At 36.7% G+C, this 22,272-nt stretch overlaps 2 protein-coding genes and 1 pseudogene across 2 annotated transcripts; all 3 read left to right on the forward strand.

Annotated features, from left to right (window-relative positions):
• Positions 1-3,540: 3,540 nt before the first annotated feature.
• Positions 3,541-5,674, forward strand: LOC113765054 (deacetoxyvindoline 4-hydroxylase-like). Its single transcript, XM_027309106.1, has 4 exons — positions 3,541-4,058; positions 4,209-4,591; positions 5,127-5,332; positions 5,540-5,674. Exons 1-4 carry the CDS (start codon positions 3,541-3,543, stop codon positions 5,672-5,674), a joined length of 1,242 nt encoding a protein of 413 aa, XP_027164907.1.
• A 1,963-nt stretch (positions 5,675-7,637) lies between these two features.
• LOC113765055 (1-aminocyclopropane-1-carboxylate oxidase homolog 1-like) lies at positions 7,638-10,398 on the forward strand. The gene is made up of 3 exons (XM_027309107.1): positions 7,638-8,281; positions 8,877-9,198; positions 10,141-10,398. The coding sequence occupies exons 1-3, from the start codon at positions 7,638-7,640 to the stop codon at positions 10,396-10,398; spliced, it is 1,224 nt and encodes a 407-aa protein (XP_027164908.1).
• Positions 10,399-14,855: 4,457 nt separating this feature from the next.
• Positions 14,856-22,185, forward strand: LOC113765541 (annotated as a pseudogene).
• The last annotated feature ends 87 nt before the right edge of the window (positions 22,186-22,272 follow it).

Here is a 22,272-nt window from a genome sequence, read left to right on the forward strand (position 1 = left end):
AACAACTACCGGGATCCGTAATAGCAGAAGTAGACCTGTAGATCCTGGGCACCACTTCAATTCATCGATGAAGAATATATACCATTTCTTGAATTCAAAGGGAGCAACTTAGAGTGAAGTTGAAGGGCATTGGTTGAAGTTCACTGAGTTCACTCACGCTATGACCTTATGTAAACTTTTTTTACTCCTACTTAGCCCCCTAAGTTTGGTATCGTTTGCACATTTTCACCAAACCTTAAATTTTTTTTCTTGAACTTAGTCCTCCTAAACTCTTTTTCGAATTAAAATCGTCATCTTCATTGCACTCAGACTAACTGACTGCTTATCTTGGGTTAAAAGCACTTAGGCTCCCTAAACTTTTTTCATTGTTGACGTAATAGAAAGTTCACAAAGTCATGATCTATTACTTCCTCATGCTGATATCTTTTAAGTGAAAAGAAGTACAACTGGAACAACATAAATTTAAGGTGGAATGTGAAGGAACTTTTTTGGCGTTATTTAATCACCAAAGCAGCATTTTTAACACTAACGTCCTTTTCATTGGACAAAAATTTAGTTTAATTTATACTTGTTGTTTAAGTTTGTTTGTTTGTTAATTTTAAGGAGTTCAAAACTGTGTTTAAATTTGGCTTGTTTATTTATCCAAATGAATCCAAATAAACTTTTCTCAAGTCAATCACGAATCGAACTCAAATACCTCAAGTTTTTGCTATATAAATTTCAACTTTTAATTGAGCCGAGCCTAACTCCACACTTTATTGAACATAAGAGTGTTATTTATGTACGGGATGATTACTTGGCGATCAAATTTGAACAGATTCATATCAAATCAAACTCAATTCGAGGATCAAGTAACTTGTTTGGTCTTTCATCCCTTGTTTAATTTGACAAAAGAGATGGTTCTTCATTAGAAAAGTCAGTCCGCTCTTAATGATGATTGACTCTGGATCCGGTACATATTTAATTTGGTAAAGAGACCTAGAAAATTTACTTATTGTGTCTAGTTGCATTGAGGAGTAATGAATGGTACAAGATGTAACGCTTGAAATTGCCATTAACATAGTACATATACCTAATTTCTTATTAACATAAACCTAATTTGTTTTAATTTCCTTTCACAATTTAAGCGTTCTGCTATTGACCGGGAGAAAAAAACTCTTACATGATGCAAGCAGAAAAAGTAAAATAGAAGTCGAGCAATGTATGAAGCTGAAAGAGAAATGAAGTTGTAATAGTCAGAGGGGAAGGGAGGGACAAAAAAAAAAAAAAAGGTTCCAAACTTCCAATAGTCAAAAGCTGATCTCTGCTTTAGGGATTAAAAGATTGTGTATTACTAGAAGTTAGTACCTTCTTACTTGCAGGCCCTGAAAACAATCCCTCTCTGGACAGACAAACGGGCCGAAACATCCAAATTCCCATCTGGCCCGTTTTGAATATACCCCAATTGGATCTGGAACTTATCCAGCTAAATGGACCAACCACCGAATCCACGCATGATCTAGATCCGAATGTGTTGGAGCTAATTAGCTAAGTATTCAGAGTAGCAGTCTGAAAGGTAGTTCCATCATCCATGCACATCTATTTTATGGTCACGCATTAATATAAAACACATGGAATTCTCAGCGTCGCATTTCAGTGGTAATTCAATGGTAAGTGGAGCTGATACTGAATTTGACAGCGGATAGTGGTATTGACAATTCCAACTGAACATAAAAAGGTATAGAAATCCTTCATTAATGAGTAGATTTTGAATCTTTGATTTTCTTCTTCAACAAAGACCAATTATTTTCTTGCTTGATGTTTTAATTGGCTCAAGTTTTCATCCCCCACCAAATGAGCAATTCTCACATGGATAGTAGTACATCCATTGCCTCGATGCGGCTAGCAGGCCTAACGGGATATACTATAATATTGGGAGCATGCTTCTCATGTTTCATATATTTTAGGGATAATTTCAGAAACCTCCCCTCAATTTTATTAACTTACACCTACCTCCCTTACTTTTACTGTTTATATAACAATATAGGCCCAAAAGACTATATTTTTTCTCAAAAATCCTAAACTACCCTTTTTGTACAAAAATAAAACAAAAATTAGATTGCCAATTGCTTTCTTCCATATTTTAATCAAACTCACTATACTAACAAACCAGCCTAATAAATAGTCTAATTTCAAATTCTAAACCCAAGCAATTCCATTATCATAGTCATAAAATTGTTTCTCCCAAAGCATGCATTCAATCATGAAGATTCGTTCCATTTTCAAAAATATTCTCACTATATGGTTCCATGGAATGGTCAAATTCACAATCAACTATCCTTACGTTTGCATAATCTTCAACATAGGATGCCATGATTTGGTTCCATATAAGTGGTTTAACTCCTACTACATGAGCCACATTATAGCCTTGAAGAAAATCCTTAGGCGAGATTTAGGCAAAGATGTGATTAATCAAGTTTAAGAGAAGGAAAGACTTCATTATGACTACAGAGATCTTCAAGAAATTCATTTTACCAAAAATCAAAATTCTATTTATAACTAATTACACCCCAAACTTCAACCCAATGCCTGCACCTTCTTAAAACAAAATAATCTAACTTACCATTAAATCTCCAAACATGTTATCATCTTAAATACAGAGAAGAACCTCTATCCCCATAGCAAAACCACAACCAACAATTGTCAAGTATAAAAAGAAATATAAATGTACTTATTAACATCTTAAAAAGTTTTTTGGGTGAATGATAGACAAATTATCAATTTTAGTCCTCTTCATCTTTGGCCAATGATTGCATTATTTGTTCCATTATTATTGTGTGCCTCTTCATCTCCTTTTTAGTTTGACTATGAAATCAGATTTTATTTCAACCATCAAACTAGTCTCTCAACTAAACTTGTGATTTTGCAATTCCAAAGAGAAGAAAGGAGGAATAGGAATATATAATAGAGTTTAACGGATCACTTGTGGTGTGATTGACTACAATTTTAGGCAATGGTGGGTGGTAATTTGAGAGTGAGTTATAGGAGGAAGGGGTTGATGGATGAGAACAAAATGACAGTAAGTGAGAGAGAATCGTCGTTGGTTGCAACTTGTAAACATGATAGACGAAGAGGTTATGTTTCTTTTTCTTTTTTTAATCTCATATCATTATACTGTGAATTATTTATTAAGTGAAGGTCATTATAGTCATTTTATTGTGACAAGGGAGGTCAGTGTAATTTATAAAACTTGTGGGGAGCCGAGTGAAATTGTCAAAAACCTCAGGGGAGGTTTGTGAAATTATCCCTATATTTTAGTAGCAATTTGCTAGTAATTAAGCTACTTGAATTTGTTCAAGTTGTGATGTGCAATTCAGTTTATTGGGATCCAGGTTTGGGGTTGACTTCAGAATATTTAATTTCCTCATAATGAATCTTGATTGTTAAAAAGATTATTGGTGTCAATTTGTCTAAAAGAACTTGGATCAAATAGCAAGAACAGGGCCATATTAGAATCAACTAGCAACTTGCTTCTCATTCAATCTCCAATAGTAACTATATATGGCATTGAGCATAGCTTTGCATTTCCAGTACTCATATGCAGCACGTCCAATCTGCTCTAGCAGATCATGTTTCGTGAAGAAGATTGTTGCTGTCAAATATGGCAGAGAAATCGGGGTACCAAATTCATCACCTTTTTGTTATGATCTAGAGCGAGAATTAAGAGCTTTTGATGACACAAAAGCTGGAGTGAAGGGCCTATCAGATTCAGGTTTAGCAAAGCTGCCTCGTATTTTTGTCCATGACAACATTGACCAAGAAAAGAAGTCCTGGAACGGCAGGCTCCAGTCTAGTATTCCTGTCATAGATTTGGAGGGTTCTGAGATCACTGACCAAGTTCACGATGCATGCGAAAGATGGGGATTTTTTCAGGTTGTTAATCATGGAATTCCAGACAGGACAATGGACAAAATGTTGGAGCGGATTAGGATGTTTCGCGAACAGGATCCTGAGATTAAAGGGGATTATTATACGCGTGATTTCACAAGAAATGTTGCGTATTATAGCAATTATGATCTGTATGAATCAGCAGCAGCAGTTTGGAAAGATACAATTACATGCAAAATATCTCCTTAGTGTTCAAACCAGGAAGAACTGCCTGTAGCCTGCAGGTATGTTATGAACTGGAGCTTAGTTCATTTAATCCTAATCTTACTTTATTGGATTAGCAAACAAGACAGACGAGATGCAACTTTACTAGGAAACATTTTTTGCTTTTCTTGGAGAGATATCATGGTGGAATACTCTAAGTTTGTCATGGGATTGGGGGAGAAACTGCTTGGATTGGTGTCGGAATCTTTGGGACTTGAAACAAGGCACTTGGTAGACATAGGCTGTATGGAGGGACTTGGAATCAGAGGGCATTATTATCCAGCTTGTCCAGAACCAGAATTGACCTTGGGTATCACAAACCATACTGATTCTAGCTTCTTGACAATTCTACTGCAAGATCAGATTGGTGGCCTTCAAGTCCTCCATCAAAATGAATGGGTTGATGTGCCTTGCTTGCCTGGAGCTCTAGTGATTAACTTGGGAGACTTGATGCAGACAAGCTTCTGCTTTCTATGATTAGAATTTGTCCGCGAATTACATGTCTTTACCATTCTACTTCTGGGGTGAATCGCATAATTGCATTGACTCTTGAGGTGTGGCACAATTTTAATAAAGAAATCCTTGTTTTTTTTTTTTTTAAATAATTACCTCTCTTCGGTTGGGCAAATTTTATTGAAAGAGTCTATAATGCACTCTCTAGGTGGATTGCTTCCATTTGGAAGAGCCATCAAAGCCTCCTCCACTTTTGGCAGTCTGCAAAATATAAGGATTGTCCCCTAGGACCGGGAATTATATCATCCTGTGGAATTCTTGTTTTTTTGATAAACAACGAGATAATTTCATTGAACAGCGGTATATATGCCACATTTAAATAGTTTAAATTTTAAATTTGAATTCATATTACCTGATAATAATGTAAATTTACTAGTGTAAAAAAAGAATTGTACACTGACAATATATAAAAAATTTAATTTATTTTTTTTTAATGTTGTTTCACCAATTCACGATTCCCCCCAATCCTCCAATGCAGCTAGTTACAAATGATAGATTCAAAAGCGTGAATCATAGGGTGCGACCGCAGAAAGTCGGCCCACGAATATCAATGGCAAGCTTTTTGAGGCCACAATCGGGTAAACATTTTACGGGTCGATATTTTGGACCGATCAAGAAATTGGTGTCAGAAGGAGATAACCCAATTTACAAGGAGATAACAATGGACTCGGGGCAGGGACGGTTGCAGGTGCAACCGTCCCTGCCAATTTTAGCTCATTTCAACTGCGCGTAACATTGGTTTAATTGCGCGTAACTTTTTTTTCACAGGATATATTTTCACAACAGATAGTGATGGGCCCCACACTTGGCGCGGATTTCGAGTTACATAGTGTTATTTCAGCCGCACAAAATTTTGAGGGCCAATTTTCAGCCGCACAAATTTTTAACCGTGCAGGGACGGTCATACTGCCCCAAATCCGATAACAATAGAGCAGTACGACAAATACTTCTTCAGAAGAGACAAGGGTGGTGGAGACTCCGCTCTAGCACACTTCAAATTGTAAATACCCGTAACACTATTCCTTATTAGCTTTTTTTTTTTTTTTTTTTCTGAGTGGGAGATCTTGAATCCAGAACTTATTACTTATAATTTTTTCCTGCACAAGTTAAAAATTTTGATTACCAGTTTCAACGGCACCCTCTCCCTATTTTGCCTGTCACAAGCTAACAAACATTCTTTATCTGAAATGTTTAATGTTGGCATGGCTTCTATGCGTGTACTCCACCTAAAAATATGATTGAACAGTTTACTCTTAAAAATATGTTTGGGTTCCCTCTTAAAGTCTTAATCCACGTTAGTCTAATAGTTGTCCCAACATTAAAAACTTGGGTCCAAATTTCAAACCGACCATCCTGTCTAGAATTTTATGTTTAGTCTTCAGAGCCAGCTAGAGAATTACTAACATTTTATATGCACAAGAACAGAATTGATCAATTGAACAAAGAATGTCCCTTCAATTCAACAGTTTCCTTACCCCTTTCTTCCAATGTGATTCCAACTAATATTTTCACTTGTTTAGTACGTGATTCAGCATTCCCATAAAGAACATTTTTGTTTACAATTGATTTTTATGAGTACTCACTCATGTACGATGATTATTCCATGGTCATATGCAATTTTTTTTTTATCGTAACAGTAGAATTCTTATAACCTAATCTAGCCTAATCTAAGGGGAGGGAGAGGGAGACTCGATGTGAGTAGAGACTCCATGGTCATATGCAATTGCAAACAACAAACTTGTGTTGTAAGCTGTAAAGTGAAAAGTAGATTAGTTTTTGCTTCAATGCACAATGTATGCATTAGATGTTAATACTAAAACAAGAAACTTAAACACAAAAACAAATACCTTCAAAATCAATTCCGTCCATCCAATTTTGAATTAAATAAACGAATTTTAAATCCTAGTGAAATGTAACGTACACAAGAGAAGAAATATACACTTGACTTTTTAGTACATATATTTAATCAGAGGTCAAAATTTAGGTTCCTGAAACAGGAAGCAAGAGATTCGCTACAACCTTAGAATTTTGAAGGAAGACTCGTGCACTTCATATCTCCATTCCAAACTACTTGCAACTTTTTCTTCCGTATAATGTTCAACGAGGGTTTCTTGACTGAATCAAAAAAATATATATGTGCTGCAATTTCAACATCAGGATTCACGACTCTAAATTTGAATTTATCCAACTCAGTACCTAGTCTTCCAAAACTATTTTATACTTATCATCAAACAAAAGTCACCATTATATATAGATACATGCATACTTGCTCGCTTGTTTCTAACATCTCAATCCGTTCTTTGACAAAAAAAAAAAAAAAAAAAAAAAAACTCATCTCTATGCATTAATTTATAAGCTTAAGAAACAAGGCATATTCAAAATCGCAATGTCGGCAGCCTTGCATCTCCACTCATATACTGCTCAGTTATTATTTATTCATAATAACAAATGACTTTGAAAATCAATTCTGTCCATCCAATTTTAGATTAACGAATTTTAACCATTGGATGCACTTTAGAGGCCCTGATCCTAGTGAAATGTAACGTACGCTAGTAGAAATATACGCTTGACTTTTTGGTTCTAAGAACCACTTACATGGATTTAATCACAGGTCAAAATCTGGGTTCCTGAATGAGAAAGCAAGAGATTTGCTACATCGTTTAAAATTTGAAGGACGACTCCTACCCTGAATGTCTCCAAACCCTTCCAAACTGCTAGCAAGTTTTCCTTTCGTATAACGTTCAACGAGGTTTTTTGACTCAATATAATATGCTAGAATTTCAACATCGTGATTCATGACTCTAAATTTCAAGTCATCCAATTCAGTACTTAGCCTTCCAAAATTTACTTTATACTTATTATCAAATAAAGTCACCATTTTATATAAATACATGCATACTTGCTTGCTCATGTCTAACATCTCAATCCGTTCTTCAACAAAAATTCCTCATCTCTATGCATTAATTTATGAGCTAAAGAAACAAGGCATCAAAATGGCAATGACCAGAGCCTTGCATCTCCACTCATATACTGCTCGGTTAATGAACTCCACACGAAGAAAAAGTTGCATGAGCAGACAGCACGTTATTATGGTCGTCAAATGCAACAAAGAAGGTCCGATGACAATCTCGTCGGATCAAAAGATTCGAGAAAGAGAATTAAAAGCTTTTGATGATACAAAAGCTGGTGTGAAGGGACTACATGATAAAGGGGTGGCAAAGCTTCCTCGTATCTTTGTTCATGATAATGACAGACAAGAGGAGAAGTCCGGTAACAGCATGTTTCAGGCTGGCATTCCTGTCGTCGACATGGAAGGTGTGAATCAATTAGATCCCTTTTTGCGAGCCAAGATCGCGGATAAGCTTCGCGATGCTTTTGAAAAATGGGGATTTCTTCAGGTAGTTAACCATGGAATTTCAGTTGAGGTTATGGAGAAGATGATGGAAGGAATACGCATGTTTCATGAGCAAGATCATGAGGTGAAGAAGCAATACTATTCGAGGGATTCCACGAGGAATGTCTTGTATAATAGCAACTATGATCTTTATGAGTCGACAGCAGCGCTCTGGAAGGATACCATTACTTGTAACATGGCTCCAGTTCCTCCTAAACCAGAAGAGCTGCCCGCCATTTCTAGGTAATGTATAACACCTTTGCTTCTAGCAGTAGCAGCATAATTATGCCTAAGTTAGATGTTATTTTATAATATGTGCTTAGCATGAACTAATTAGGTTAAGGACAGGGAATAGAGACGTACGATTGGTGGTCATGATTTGGAACACAAATTGATGTGTACAGCCTCTTTAAACAGTACCTAAATATTACATTCTTGTTATTAAATTGTACATCTTTTCTTTTTCATGATGAATTACAATCTTTTTGAAAGGTGGTACACCATTTTGAAACGGTTGCACTGGGACAAGTTTAATCAATGCTTAGAAAAGCACCACGCCACATGCTATAACCTAAACATTGTTGTGATTAACTGCACATAAGTACTTTTCTCTATATGCTTTAATGCACCAGTTGGTTGGACCAGTGTTAGTAGAATCAGAAATTTGCCTGTACATTCACGTTGGCTGTATTTCGTTTCTTTAGCAGAACTAGAGTTGGAAGCGTACCCTACTGAAAATCTTGAGACACAACTAATTCTATTTCCAATCAGGGCAGTCTTACGTTCTATTAAAGAACCATATGCAATCTTTAATTAACTAGTACTGTTACTGTGGCAGAGATATTATGCTGGAATACTCAAACGAGGTTATGAGGTTAGGGATTACACTACTTGGATTGCTGTCGGAGTCTTTGGGACTGGAAACAGACTACCTTGTGAACATGGGTTGTGCTGAGGGGCTTTACCTGAAAGGACATTATTATCCACCTTGTCCACAGCCTGAGTTGACTTTGGGGATTGTCAACCACACCGATTTCAGCTTCCTAACAATACTCCTCCAGGATCAAATTGGTGGTCTCCAAGTGCTTCATCAAGATACATGGGTTGATGTACCTTGCTTGCCTGGAGCTTTAGTCATTAACGTGGGAGACCTCTTGCAGGCATGTTTCTACCAACTCAATCGGCTTCATATCCTTCAAAAAAAAAAACAAAAACACTTTAGCACTTTGTGCTTTAGTTTTTTTTTCCTTTAAAAATATAATCTTCCCATATTTTTAAAAACTATACATAATCCCCCATATTTTGAACTGAAACGTCAAAGTGACAGATTATTTTTTGTGTTAAGCAGATGAAATATGAAGAGTACCCTTAGGTCTAGACATAAAATTTTTGTTAAGCATGGAAGCTTTATGTGTAAGTTTTGAAATTATGAGAGGGTCATGGGAAAAAGAGTTAAACTATAGAAAACTATAGTGGATCTGTTTGGACACCATAATTCGGAAAATTTTTTTAATATTATCCTACTTGTTTCATAAACACAATTTTCAACTTCATTTTATTTGATATATATTATATCACAAAAAGTGTTACATTGCTATTATAAATGATTTTTTCCAAATAATCTCCTATCAAAACACATCCAATGTGATTCGCCCTAAATATATGCATCTTAATCACTATAGTCATTTTAGTTTTTACATCAGTTCAACACTTCATTTCAAAATATAATATGTATATATTTTGAAACCATATACCGATAATCTAAAAAAGGGTAAAATTGTGAGGGGCTAAGTGTAATTTATCCAAAGTTTTTAAAAAGTGAATGGTATGAATTTTATCTTTTCGGCATAGTCCTGTTGTTTTAATGAACTATGTTTAGTTCCTCGCGTATTATTCTATCTCAAACATTTTCTTTTAAGTACATCTACCCTCGAAATGAAATGGGCTCATATGTCATGTTTACTGCACTATATATTATAATCAATAGATCATCGTTATGAACGGTACGTAGAGATGCAATTTTGCATTTTTCATCATTTCACAAAAGTTTTAAAGCTTGGGAAGCATCTTAATTTTACACTTGGTTTTTGTGTTGGGTGCAGTTGATATCAAATGACAGATTCAAAAGCGTGTTTCATAGAGTGTTGTCAAAACGGGAAGGTCCAAGAGTATCAGTGGCAAGCTTTCTAAGACCACATTCTGGTGCAGGTTTTTCAGCGATGCTATATGGCCCAATCAAGAAACTTTTATCAGAAGAAAATCCGCCAATCTACAGAGGGACGACGATAGAAGACTATGCAAAATACTTCTTCAAGAAAGACAAAGTTGGAGTTCGAGCTCTAAAGTATTTCAAGTTGTGATTAACATTTTAAGGGTATCAAAAAGAAATCATTGCTGAAACATATATCTTAATTATTCATCTGTTTAGTATTTCTTCCCCTTTTTTATTTTGAGTTTTGTAACCGTATATCGGGCCTCAATGACTGGATTTTTTCGAGTTTTCTTCCCGTTTTTAATTAAGTGGTTGTTTATCTCATCGTGCATGTTAATACTTAGTAGTCATTATAGGCTCCACTGTACGTACTTGGAATTGGCTTCTGACATTTAATTTCTTAAGAGTCAGGAGGGAAATTATTGAGAAGGACGAGATGAAGTATTGTGGTTGATTGAAGACTATTGCTGATTTGTTACAACTACAAGCAGTTTTTCCCTTCTGCGTTCATTGCAAAATAAATACGGTCTTGTACATCAGAATTTGCACTGTACTCGAGCTTCTCTTCTAGCTAAGAAAATGGCAGTTCCATGACTCGGGCAGCTGATCACGAATGAACAATGATATGTTCAAAAGTGAAAACCACAGGGTACTCGCGAAACAAGAAGGCCCAAGGATTTCAGTAGAAAGTTTCTTCGGGACACATTTTGATCAAGAAGGAAGTACATCAAGGCTCTATGGACCGATCAAGGAACTATTATCAGAAGAAAACCCACCACTCTACAGAGAGATTACAGCCAAACAGCTGCTTACACAGCGTTACAATGATAGCCTGCATAAAGCTCCACTTTTATCACATTTTAAGTTGAATGCTGCTACTTGGGAACCATGAAATATGCCGTTTTTGCAAGTTCAGTGTTTTCATAAACCTTTTGCGGCATTCATGATGCATCAATAAGTTGATGATTTATCATTTGTATCTGTATGAGACGTGCTACTCTTTTTTCTTTTTATAAAGAGGATCAACAGTGATTTCCTATTTATTTTTTTGATGACTTGAATCCTTGACTTATCAGTTACAGGTGAAGCATCTTACCAATTAAGTTGCATTTCATTGTCAGACATGCTACTCGATATTCAATATTGCTGATTATTAATCTACTTCATTGTTCGGAGGTTCTTGCTGCCTCTTCCACCCCCCTCCCTTCCCCCCAAACACAACACTAGCAAACTATTCATGCTGTTCCAAAAAATATATAAAGCCTCACCACTGAAATGGGTGAAGTAGTTGGCTGGAAAAGAGAAAACAACAATACTAGACAAAACATCAAACCAATTAAAATAGCCAATCAGCACTACACCAATGATTCTTTATGGATTACCATGAACTTTTCTACAGTAGTTTGGCCAGCCATTAGTCGTTTTCTGACGCCAATTTTCTAGTCATTCGGCCAACCATTACTTCCTTTTCCCTGCTACATTTCTCCAAAGTTACCTGGAAAGCCACAAATTTATACTGATTCCTCATGAACAAATTATGCTTTCAGTTCCAAAGTGAGTCAACTCTAAAAATAAAAACGAGAGGGAATATTGCCCAAATAAAAAGTAAGAATACAGACATGGTTAGCTTCTTCAATTTTAAACACAAGGGAGAATTTGATGTTACTGTGTAACAAGTAACGTAGTAGTATCAAACACTATAGGCCCAAGAATTCCAGGAGAGAATACATTCAGGCTTCTTGGGCCGATCAAGGAGTTGTTATCGGAAGACAGCCCACTAGTCACCCGAGCAACCATGACCCCAATAATAGAGATACCCCTCGCTACACTGGCCCATTATTATCACAATTAAGCTGAAAAACATATAAGAACCTTAAACATGTAATTTAAGAAATTGATGGTTTTCGAGTTTTGGTCAACTTATTATTGTCAAGATGGATTGTGCCTCCTGCAAAGCTTGCTAAAACTATGATTGTGCTGGAGTTTATATATATTAGTAAGAGTAAATTTTTTATATTCTGTCAATGTATAATTTTTTTATATTAAGTAAATTTAAATTATACTATATAACATGAGTTCAAATTTGAAATTCAAATTATATACATATGATAATGATATACATCCGTAGTTATAGCGTAAAAAAATTATTACACAATCGGTGTATAGAAAGTTAGGATTGATCTTTCTTATATTGTCAGTGTATACACCGATGGGGTTGAATAAATGTCACATTATTTGAATTTGAATTTGAACATCAAATTTTGTATATATGACATACGTCTAGATTCACTTGTGTATACACTGTCAATACATAAAAGATTTATCCAAAAAGTTAATCCTACTCATATTAATATTTCTTTTCATTCTTGTTGTTATTCTTTTTTTTTTTAATTTTCTTTTCCTCTTCCTTGTGTAGCACAACTAAATTATCAAAAGTAAGGACAGTTTGTATTCTTAGCAATTAAGTTTAACTATTTGGGCTACGTCCTTACTAGTCCTAAATTGAATTTGAGTACTTAGATTCTATTTAAGTATTAGTATATAGCACTTTACTTTACCGATATGGAATAGAGTATCATGTTAAAGCTGGGCCAATAGTACTGGATGTGGCATTACAATAGCTGAACAAATCTCGTGTAGTTTCTACACAAGGGTGAGATTGGGTTAGTGGCATTGGATTGCTACTGCAGAAGGGAGTGGTGTAGTGCTAAGTGCTACATCGGCCTAAGGGTAGGAATTAACGCAAGAATTCGTACAAGCTATCTTTAAAATCCTCCACAATTGAGTGGATAGTCTAGATCATGCTATTGGGTTGGGCTTTGCGAGGATGCAAAGCCTAATAAAGAAGGGTGAATGTCATATTTTATTGTACATTGAAAAAGTAAGTGTTATAGATTAATACTTAAGTACAATCTAAGTATTCAAGTCCAACTTGAAATATCCATTTTGGACTAACGAGAACGGAGTCCAAATATTGGGATCCGATTGCTAAAACTTTGGTCAATAAAAAATGTAAATAGTAATTTAGGATAAATATATTAGTATAACTAATCAATGATTTGTATTAGTATAAATATATAATTATTAATATGATTAATAATATTGTATATACATAATCTGATACTATATATATATAGGCAAGTGATGAGACCGGTGTAGAATTCCCCATCCCTATACAATTTTTTAACCGGAGGAGAAAATGACCCCGCGCTGCCACCTCATTCGTGTCCTGATCCGGAACGTGAGCTAAGCTACCGCTTTGTGGGTAGACTCTTCGGTCATTTTATCACACAAGGAAAGGCGTAGATTTGCTAGATGTCTTTTGCATCATCACAAAAAAAGAAGAGAGAGAAAAAAATCACTACAAACTGATGCCGGCAATGATGAAATTAAGAGAAGGAAAAAAAACTACAAATAAAGAAAAGGGAGAAAAAGGGTCCAGATTTGATTGATGCGTTTCGCATCATCACAAATGAAGAAAAGGGCAAAAAAATCACAACAAAGCTACGAACTGTTGCCGGCAACTAGGGTTGCAAACGAACCGGGAGCTTGATTAATAGCGAGTTCGAGTTGGCTTGAGTTGAAATCGAGCTTGAACTCGAGCTCAAAATATTAAGTTCATTAGCTCGCGAGTTCGGGTATATATATATATATATATATATATATATATATATATTTTATCTTTTTATTTTAAGTATATATATATATTTTTTATTTTAAGTATATATTTTTTTTATTTTAATAGTAAAATTACATATATATTCTTAATATTTTATTATTTATTAAGAAAAAAATATTATTTTATTTATTTTTTAAAAAATAAAATTTTTATTTTTATTTTTTTTTCGAGCTCGAGGTCAAGGTTTAAATTGACAGCTCGTCGAGCTCGAGTTCGAGTTCGAGTTCAATAAAATTAAGTCAAGACTCGACTCGATTAGGTCAAAACTCGACTCAGTTCGGCACGTTTCCAGCCCTACGGCAACGATGAAATTAAGAAAAGGGAAAAAAAACCTATTCAGTCATAAAAAGAAAAGGAAAGGCAGAGACTCTTCGGTCATTTATCACATAACTAAAAAAAATGTCCAGATTTGCTAGATGTCTTTTGCATCATCACCACGAACTGATGAATCCAAATAGTTAGATAGCTGATGCCGGCGATACCATGGAATCCAAATATAAAGTCAGACAAGAATGATGATGGCATTAGCAGGTTGGCAGGAAGAAAGAAACAAATCCAAGCGGTGTGTCTTGTCTTGTTGTCTATCATTTTGTTAGTCAACATTTAGAAATGCTTGGCTTTGCATCTTTTTTCTTTTTTTCGGAATTAATTGCATGGGAAATTAGACTAATTAATAGAACAAAAGATAATATGCTGTAGTAGATACATAGTAACTGGCTGGTTGGATAACTTTTCTTCCCCTGAAACGTCAGAAATTTCATTACACTTTAGGAGCAAAGGCTCCAATAAAGTTTATACAATCTGTGCACTTTAGCACTGAGGATTAAACCACTCCTCGTCACAAAAGATGCCTAAAGCATAATTACTAATTATTCTACTTCTATTTAAACGGCCCTACTTTGCTAGACAAAATGAGCGGTTCTGAAACCAGGAACTAAGGCTAGGTTGGATAACCACTTATAGGAAGACCAACCACAGTAACAGTCTGTCCCATGTGTTGAATTTCGAGATAAATGATTCTTTCTGACACATCAAGAATCAGAATTTCACTCGAGCTTCTCTTCTAGCTAAGAAAATGGTTGGCTCAAGCAAGATTGAATTTCAGAGAGAAATTACTCCTGAGAATGATAGACAAAGTGAGGTTCAAGCATTTGATGAGACAAAAGCTGGTGTGAAGGGGATATTTGACGCTGGAATTACAAAGATCCCAAGAATATTTGTCCTTGAGCAGCAGCAGCAACAGCAAGAATTTGGAACAGAACCGATTTCAGGCATATCACAGGACAGAATCCCAGTAATAGATCTTCAAGGCCAGCGAGAAGAAGTTATTGCCAAAGTAAGTAGCGCTGCTGCAGAATGGGGATTTTTTCAGATTGTCAATCAGGGGATTCCTGCAAGTATCTTGGACAATATGATTAAGGGTGTGCGCCAGTTTCACGAACAAGATACTGAGGGAAAGAAGCCGCACTACACGCGCGATACGACAAAGATGATAAGAAATAGCAAAGATAACAGTAGTACTGTGGCCAAAAAGTCATCCTTAATCGTAAACTTTGGAGCCTTTAAATAGGCAAAACACACAACTGAAATCCCTTAAGATCAGGTCCCATATCTGGCACCTTCTCCATAACCCCACCACTCCTAAAGACTAGACCACTAAGCCACTAAATCTGCTGACTAAGTCATAACTGAAAGACTCCAACGTACAGCAAATTCCTAAACTCTAGGCCACTAAATGAATGACTCCATTTGAAAAACAAGTTAAACAATAACATAAGTAAAAGTTTCAACAATCCCTCCCTTAAACTGATGTTAGTAAACAACTAACATCAGTTTACAACCTTGACTGAACCTAGGTTGCAGAGACCTAGTAATCCTCTGAGTTTCACAAACGATTCTCTCTTGAGCGCCTTGGTGAATATATCAGCAACTTGATCATCACTCTTACAATGCATCAAATCAACAGTTCCATCTTTGCAAAGATCTCTCAAAAAATAAAGCTTCACATCAATGTGCTTGCTTCTTCCGTAGAACACTGGATTCTTTGATAACTTGATTGTAGAGCTGTTATCACATAGTATTATAGTAGCTCCACATTGCTTGAACTGCAACTCCTCAAGTATTCTTCTCAGCCATATGGCTTGGCAAGCACAAGCCGTAGCTGCAACAAATTCAGCTTCTGTACTGGATAAGGTGACAATTGATTGCTTCTTTGATGACCAGGAGATTGCACCTGTTCCAAGCATAAAAACATAGCCAGAAGTACTCCTTCCATCATCTTGATCTCCTGCATAATCACTATCAGTATAACCCACCAAGTTAGATTTTTCACCCTTCTTGTAGCATATCCCTAGGTTTCGAGTTCCTTGTAAATAACGAAGGATTCTCTTGGCAGCTAACAAATGCAACTCCGTGGGACTTTCCATATATCTGCTGATTAAACTCACAGACTACATTATATCTGGCCTTGTTGCAGTAAGATACATTAAACTGCCCACAATTTGCTTGTAGAGTGTGCTATCAACCTTCTTTCCATCATGATCTTTGTGTAGCTTCATGCCACATTCAATTGGAGTACTTACAGAATTGCAATCCTTCATATGAAATCTATTCAAAATTTCTCCCACATATTTCGTTTGAGATAAGAAAATTCCATCATCTGATTGCATTACTTCTATGCCAAGAAAATAATACATCCAACCAAGATCAGTCATTTCAAATTCATTCATCATGGATTTCTTGAATTCACCAAACATGGTATCACAATTTCCAGTAAATATAAGGTCATCAACATACAGGCAAACTATGAGAAGCTTCCCCCCATCTTCAATCTTAACAAACATTGTATGCTCATAAGGACATTTAATAAAACCAACTTTAAGAAAATAAGTCTCAATTCGACTATACCAAGCCCTCGGAGCTTGCTTTAGTCCATAAAGAGCCTTTTTCAGTCTGAACACTTTATTCTCATTCCCAACTTTAATATAGCCAGGGGGTTGCTCAATAAATACCTGTTCCTCCAAATACCCATGCAAGAATGCTGATTTGACATCTAGCTGGAAGATAGGCCAAGAATTTTGCGCTGCTAATGCAACCACCAATCTGATCGTGTCATGTCTTGCAACTGGAGAAAATACTTCTGTATAATCAACCCCGTACTGCTGCTTGTATCCTTTTGCCACCAGGCGTGCTTTGTACTTGTCAACACCACCATCTTTGTTTAGCTTTGTCTTGAAGACCCATTTGACACCAATGGTTTTGTGCCCCTTAGGAAGATCACACAACTCCCAAGTGTCATTCTTCTCAATTGAATTGATTTCATCGTCCATTGCCTTTTGCCATTTTTCTTCTTTGACAGCACTCTCAAAAGTTGTAGGATCACAATCTGCGAACAAAGCAAAATGAGTAATTGGATTACTTAACCCAGTTACCTCATAATCTTCCATCCAAGTAGGCCTTCTTCTAATTCGACCAACTGACTGGGCTCCTTCTTCATTTACTTCAGCAACTGGTTGTGAAATTCCAGTAGCTGTTTGAGTTGTATCTGAAGAGTTTTGTGGCATGTCAAGTGCTGGAACTTGCTCCTGTTTAGCATCATCATCATAAAAGACTTGTTTAGGCTGCTGCCCATCCCAATCCCAGGTGCTCTCTTCTTCAAAAACAACATCCCTGCTGGTCACAATCTTCTTCGTCAGTGGGTTGAATAATTTATAGGCTTTGGAGGATTCACTTACGCCAAGAAAGATGCATTTCTCAGCTTTGTCATCAAGTTTTTTTCTTTTCGCATCCGGGATGTGGGCATAGGCGAGGCAACCAAAGATTCTAAAGTGATCTACAGCTGGTCTTCTTCCACTCCAAGCCTCTTCAGGAGTCTTGTTTTGAACGGCAAAAGTTGGACTTCTGTTTAAAACATGAATACTCCATTTTACAGCCTCCGGCCAAAAAGTCTTTGGAACTCTTCCTCTTGTTAATAGAGTTCTCACCATATTAAGAATTGTTCTGTTCTTCCGCTCCGATACACCATTTTGTTGTGGTGTATGTGCAGCTGTAAGTTCTCTTCGAATGCCATGTTGCATGCAAAAACTTTCAAATTCTTTTGAGCAATACTCGCCACCCCGATCTGTTCGAAAAGACTTAATAGTCTTGCCTGCTTCATTTTCCACAAGAGCTTTGAACCTTTTAAACATAGTAAGAGCTTCTGATTTTTCCTGTAAAAAATAAACCCACGTTTTCCTTGAAAAATCATCAATGAAGGTAATTAAGTATCTTTTACCTCCATTAGACGATGGGTTTATTGGGCCACAAATATCTGAATGCACCAGCTCTAACACATCCTTTGCTCTCCAAGACTTTCCTTTGGGAAACTGAGAACGGTGTTGTTTGCTGACAACACAGTCTTCACAAACTAGGGAGGGAACAGTAATTTCCGGAAGCCCTGTCACCATGGTTTTCTGTTGTAGAGCCCTCAGTCCACCAAAACTTAAGTGGCCATAACGAAAATGCCACAACCATGAGGGGTCCTTTACTTCAGCCATCAAACAAGATTGAATGCTTTCAATTTTCATTGGAAATAATCTGTTAGAACTCATCTGGACAGTCGCAATAGAACTTCTTTTATCAGGATCATAAATTTCACAAGTGCCTTTCTTAATTGTAATGACATACCCCTTTTCTTGCAACTGACTAGCACTCAACAAATTACTTTTCAAATCAGGAACATACAACACATTAGAAATTGTTTTCACGAGGCCATTCTTAGTATGTATCTTAACATCACCTTTTCCCATCACTTTCACAGTAGAGAAGTCACCAAAACTGACAGTAGAGTGAAAGCTTTCATTTAGATTCGAAAAAGAAGACTTACTTCCACTCATGTGATTGCTGCAGCCTGTATCGACATACCAAATATTCGACTCAATCTTTTTTCCTTCATGGGCAGCCATCAACAAAGTTTCTGGTTCATTCGTTTCTTCTGCAAAATTTGAGTTCTCCTCTCTTTCTTTATACTTTGGCAGTTCAGTGACACATTCAGAAGCATAATGACCATATTTGTGACATCTAAAGCACTCTACTCTAGATTTGTCATGATCTCGATCTCCCCTTCCTCTTCCTCGGCCTCTGCCTCTTCCTCTTGAGCTGTTGGAGCGAGTGTTGGTAGAAGCTTTTAAAGCTTGTTCCTCTGCTGTCCAGCTTCGATTCATCTTCTGTTCATGGACTAACAAGGAGCTCTGCAATTCATCAAGAGAGAGGTCATCTATGTCGTTTGACTCTTCAATTGAGCAAACAACATAGTTAAATTCTCGCGTCATAGAACGCAGAATTTTTTCTACTATGTTAACATCTTTAATCTCTTCTCCATAGCATCTCATTTTATTTGCAATTTCCATCGTCCTTCCAATAAAGCTTGTAACAGATTCCGCATCCTTTATCTGCAAAACTTCAAAATCCCTCCTCAAGGCTTGAAGCTGTGCGCGCTTCACTCTAGAAGAGCCTTGATATTTTTTCTTCATTGAATCCCAAATATCCTTGGATGTATCTTTGCAAAGAATAGTCTCCAAGATGGGACGATCAATAGCCTGGAAGAGATAGTTCTTCGCTTTCAAGTCTTTGAGCTTTCTAGCTTCAATGTCTGTTTGCTGAGCATCTGTCACGGTTGCACCTGCTGGTGGTTCTTGAATTCCAGATTCAACCACTGACCAATATTCTTTGGACCGTAAAAAATTTTCCATGAGCATGCTCCAGTGGTCATAGTGACCATCAAAGCGAGGAATGGCGGCTTGCACAAAATTTGAGTCATTGGCCATTTGGATAGGGTAGTGGGGAAGAGTAGATAATTTCAGGTGTTTCACTCTCAGGTCTCAGGAATCTTGTAGCTCTGATACCACTGATAAGAAATAGCAAAGATAATAGTAGTACTGTGGCCAAAAAGTCATACTTAATCGTAAACTTTGGAGCCTTTAAATAGGCAAAACACACAACTGAAATCCCTTAAGATCAGGTCCCATATCTGGCACCTTCTCCATAACCCCACCACTCCTAAAGACTAGACCACTAAGCCACTAAATCTGCTGACTAAGTCATAACTGAAAGACTCCAACGTACAGCAAATTCCTAAACTCTAGGCCACTAAATGAATGACTCCATTTGAAAAACAAGTTAAACAATAACATAAGTAAAAGTTTCAACAAAAGAAAATGTCATATAACAACAATTTTGATCTACATCAAGCACAAGAAGCTAGCTGGAGAGACTCGATTTATGTTGTTATGGCTCCTGACCCCCCTGAGCCTGAAGAGTTGCCCGAAGTGTGCAGGTGCGTAAGGAATAAGGTGCTATGCAAATTCTAATTACTGGAATTTTCAGTGGAAGTAATCAAATTAAGCAATAGCTCAAGATGCTAGCCTTTTAACGATAGAGTGCAGTCAAAACTCAATACTAGATCAGCATAATAAGCAGCTATTGAACTTGTATCAAAGTCTTAAATCTCAGGCCACATATATGCTACTTTTTATGGATAAATCTGCAAAGCTACCAGTTTTCTATCAACTTCGATGTTCATTCATTTCTCCAATCCTCAATTTAACACTTCTTCGGTACGCAGGGATGTAATAATTCTGAGTTTATGATGAAGTTAGGGCATATTATGTTTGAATTGCTATCCGAGGCACTTGGTCTGAAGCCAGACCATCTGAAGAATATAGATTGTGCTAAAGGACTTTTCATCCTAGGTCATTACTATCCTCCATGCCCTGAACCAGAGTGCACCATGGGCTTAAGAGACCACACAGATAGTGGCTTCTTAACAATACTTTTGCAAGACCAAATAGGTGGCCTCCAAGTCCTCCATGAAGATCAATGGATAGATGTACCTTTCTTGCCTGGTGCTTTAATTGTCAACATTGCAGATCTTCTGCAGGCAAGTATCTCGTGCATGAATCACCAACCTTGTTCTATTTGCATTACTTTCGCAATGATCTGATTTTAACCAGCTATAACTTCCTCGATAACTACCCCTCCCTTCCTCCCCCCGAAGAAAACTGATTCCTTTTTTTTTTTTAATACTGAAACAATAGATTGTTATTGATTGAGAGCTAAACTGTACAATTCTTGAGCATAGGCATGTTGAGCTTTACAAACATGTACTACGACACGGAGGAAACCAGCATTCCTCATCTTGTGTTAAACTAACAGCATAGTTGCTAATCATTCTACTTCTTATACTACTCTCATTTGAGGACAGAATAAATGAGCATTTCAAAAACAGCAATCTTAATGTATGGATGTCCTCGATTTGAGCAAAAAGTCTAACATCCATAGTTTTCTTGGTCTTCAAAAGATGTTGTAGCTTATGTGATGAAATTTCCAGTTTGACTGCCTGCCAGTGTTGCTCCATTGCTTTGCTCAGTGCCAGTTTAATGGCTTGTGCATAATCCAGCAGCATCTCGCCTGTACTTCCTTCTCGTAAGGCCCAAACAACTTGTGTATTATCAGCCTTCAAGGCTATTATGCCTACCCCTAGCACCTTGTTTTCCTTCTGGCTGCTGATTTCAATGCTTATGGACATGCAATTGCCATCATCAGTGTTTGTCTGCGCTTCCTATTCCACTGTTGTTGTTTTCTAAATGCTTACTCGTTTATCCATTTCCTGAGCTGCTACGAACTCTATCGATTCTGATTGAGCTTTCCGTACAATTTCAAAAGGGTGCTGGTGTTTACGCTATCATTCCTTGCTTTCCACAGTTGCCAAAGAATGTTGACTGTAAGCACTATGTGGTCAGCACCTCCCGTTTTGCTTTTAGCTTCAAACTGATTCCTCCCTTTTGCTATATTTTGGTTCAAAACTAAATTTCTCTTATTGAATATACTTATTTTTCCCATGACTCATGCAGCTGGTCACCAATGATTAGTTCAGAAGTGTAAACCACAGAGTTCTCGCGAAACAAGAAGGCCCAAGAATTTCAGTGGCAAGTTTCTTCAGGACACATTTTGATCAAGAAGAGAGTACGCTAAGGATTTATGGACCAATTAAAGAGCTATTATCAGAAGAAAACCCACCACTGTATAGAGAGACCACAGCCAAAGAGATGCTTACGCACCGTTACAACGATGGCCTGAATAAAGGCCCACTTTTATCGCATTTTAGGTTGAATGCTACTATGAAAACATGAAATTTGCTATTGTTCGTAAGTTCAGTGTTCTCTTAAACCTTTTGCTGCAGTCAAGATGAATCAATATGTTCTATATTTTATCATATGCATGTCACTTACTACTGTATATTAAATCTTGATGATTACAACAACTTGTTTCTTCTACTGCATATCTAGGAGGTTCATGCTGCCTTGC

This window comes from Coffea eugenioides, chromosome 3, assembly GCF_003713205.1.
Source record: "Coffea eugenioides isolate CCC68of chromosome 3, Ceug_1.0, whole genome shotgun sequence".
NCBI classification, from domain to species: domain Eukaryota; kingdom Viridiplantae; phylum Streptophyta; class Magnoliopsida; order Gentianales; family Rubiaceae; genus Coffea; species Coffea eugenioides.